Source organism: Corvus kubaryi, unplaced genomic scaffold (assembly GCF_017639235.1).
Source record: "Corvus kubaryi isolate FWS band 111438036 unplaced genomic scaffold, C.kubaryi_AGA036_p1.0 37947, whole genome shotgun sequence".
NCBI lineage: Eukaryota > Metazoa > Chordata > Aves > Passeriformes > Corvidae > Corvus > Corvus kubaryi.
This window is the reverse complement of record NW_024581155.1, coordinates 29954-32774: the sequence shown is the minus strand read 5'-3', so window position 1 is coordinate 32774 and position 2821 is coordinate 29954. Positions and strand designations below refer to the sequence as shown.

The window sequence follows — 2821 nt, the reverse complement described above, 5'->3', positions numbered from 1 at the left end:
AATCTGCAGCCCCCAGAGCCAACTGAATCCCAGGGATGGGATGTCATTGGAGGGGTCCAGGACCCCCAGCACTGGCTGTCCCACAGCCCAGCACAGAGATGCTCCAGTGATGAAGAGGGGGCCGGCATGGGGGTGACAGGGGGGCCCCGAGTGACGACGGGGACACTGCAACCCCCCATCCCCCACCCATCCCCTGCTCCACTGCCGTCAGCCGAAGTAGGGGTTGTCGTGCTGGAAGTTGTAGTCGGGACAGACCTTCTGGACCAGCTTGTAGTCGATGCTGAGGAAGGAGATGAAGATGCAGATGACCTTGAAGGGCTTGGCGCAGAGCCAGGCCGCGTGGCTCTGCGTGTGCTCCGTGAAGCACACCTTGGACGGGTCGTACAGGCACGGCTTGTTCTTCCGCGCCCGGTTCGTCTTCTCGTACTCCACGTGGCAGTTGAGCGCCTTGGCCGGGCGCCCCTCGGGCAGGGTGCTCTGCTGGGGAGGGGGCAGTGGCCGTGGCAGGGGTGGGGGGCCGGGCACCAGCACCTCGAAACCCACCGCCTTGGAGGGGGGCACGATGCTGACGGAGACGTTGCCCAGGCTGGAGGAGTTGTGTCGGAAGTAGACGCTGAAGGTGCCGTTGATGTGGTCGACGATCTTGCCCGTCACCAGGAGGCTGAACTTGAGCGTCTTGATGTTGAAGTAGAAGTCGCCCCACCCAAAAATCTTCTTGGTGCGGCTCGACTTGAGGGTGGGCTTGCGGTGGGCGCGGGGGCTCAGCAGCTCCCCAGCCGTCTGGTTCTTCTGCCAGTCCCAGGGGCTCCGGCCGGTGCCCGCAGGTGTCCCCGCACCCCGGGGAGGCTCTGCCGGGATCAGCCGCCCGGGGTCGAGTGCTGGGGGCTTCAGGGTGCCGTAGGGGACGTCCTTGAGGAGGCCGGAGGTGCCCATCTCTAGGTACCCCAAGGTCTTGGCGACGTGACCCCCAGCACACACCGTCTGGGGGAGAGAGGGCAGAGACTGCATGAGCTGTGCCTGTGCCCTTCCTCATCCTCCCACCTGCACCCTCCTCATCTTCTGCCTCCCTCCTCTTCATCTTCTACCTGCACCCCTCCTCATCCTCCTACCTACAGCCCCTTCCTCTTCCTCCCACCTGCACCCTCCTCATCCTTCCGCCTGCACCCTCCTCATCCCTCTGCCTGCACCCTCCTCATTCTCCTACCTACAGCCCCCTCCTCATCCTCCCGCCTGCACCTTCCTCATCCCTCTGCCTGCACCCTCCTCATCCTCCTACCTACAGACCCCTCCTCATCCTCCTGCCTGCACCAGCTGGGCCGGGACCACAGCGGCCCCTTCCTGAGGTTCCCCCGGTCGCCGGGATGGACACAAGTGAGCAGAGCCAGATGCCAGCCCTAGCCTGGGACCCCAACTCTGACGTGTCCCCTGTCCCTCATCCCCCTGCCCACCTGCCCCCCGTGCCCCCATCCCTCATCCCACTGCTCCCAGGGTGCCCGCTGTGCCCTCCTGCCCTGCCAGCTGCTCTGGCACGCGGGATGCTGCTCCGGGAGCCCCGGCCTCGTCAATCACTGTCGCCCTGAGCTGGCAGGTGCTTGGCTGCTCTGGCAGTTTCTGCTCTGGATGACCTGGATCCCGGGGGGAACGAAGGAGGGGGAGTGGGGAGGGGGTGGTGAGCAGAGGCACCAGCTGGAAGGGCTGGGGGAGCGTGGGGGGCTGTGCTCTGGTGGGAAGTTGAGGCAGGCCCAGGGAATGGCTCCTGTCATCACTGGGGGCTCATCCTGGCATCACCCACCTTACGGAATGGCTTGATGCTGTTTCGTGTTTGGGAATGATCCCCATCAGAGATGATGGGGGTCCCATGACCCCCATCAGAGAGGGGTGAGCTCCCCATGCCCCCTCCTCCGCGGCCGGGTGAGTCAGTGTGTGGGGTCTCCCCACAGAGATAGAGCAGCACCATGGGGGGAGCCCAGCCACGGACCCCCACCCTCACTGCTGAGCCAGGGGCTCCGCCTGATCCATCCCTGGGATCCCCCTGAGGATCCATCCCTGGGATCCCCCTGAGGTGTGCTGGGCTGAGCCCCTAAATCTGCTCCGGTTGTGCTGTGCCAGAGAGAGGAACCCTGGGCAGGGCGTGCAGCCCGGCCATGTCCATGGGGAAGGGATTTGTGGTGTTTCAGCCCCTTATGGGGAGGTCAGGGTGTGTGGCGCAGAGCTGCAGCTCAGCATCCATCCCTGCACCCCCCTGCCCGGCCAGCCCCCCGCTCCCCCCGGCTCTTTCCAAGCGCGGCTGCTGCCTTCGCCCTTATCTATATTTCAACGCAGCTTCAAAGCCGGGCGCCTTCGCCAGCCGGAGAGGGGGGGCAGGACCGGGATGGTGAGATAACAAGGGGAGGGGGAGAGGGGCACCCCCCAGCTGGGAGAGCTGCATTTTTGGGAGGGGGGTGGTGTCTGCACCCCAGCTCTGCTCCATTGCTCCGTCCATCACGCCTGGGACCCCTCACACCCCCCTCTGGGGAAGCTGAGGGGCACCAGCTGGGAGCCCCCCAAATCCTTCTGCACCTGCTTACACCTGCGGGGAACACGCACAGCAGCACACGCTGCCGAGCCCCCACCACCGGGAAGGATTTCTGGAGGTTTCTGAGCTCCGCGCTGGATTTCCATCTCAGCCAGGGCTGGGAGCCAAGGCCGGTCCCCAGCAGTGCCGCAAGTGCCCGTGCCCTCCTCCCCTGCCTCAGTTTCCTTTTGCAATGCCCGCTCTCCATGATCCCGTGCAGGGCTGAGGGGGAATGTGATTGGATTGGAACGGGCTGCGATGGGAATC

At 65.2% G+C, this 2821-nt stretch overlaps 1 protein-coding gene across 1 annotated transcript; it reads right to left on the bottom strand.

Moving 5' to 3' along the window:
• Positions 1–6: 6 nt before the first annotated feature.
• On the bottom strand, positions 7–1095 carry LOC121672120 (neurexophilin-4-like). The gene has a single exon (XM_042044639.1). The coding sequence runs from the start codon at positions 1006–1008 to the stop codon at positions 208–210; it is 801 nt and encodes a 266-aa protein (XP_041900573.1). The 5' UTR covers positions 1009–1095; the 3' UTR covers positions 7–207.
• Between the last annotated feature and the right edge of the window lie 1726 nt (positions 1096–2821).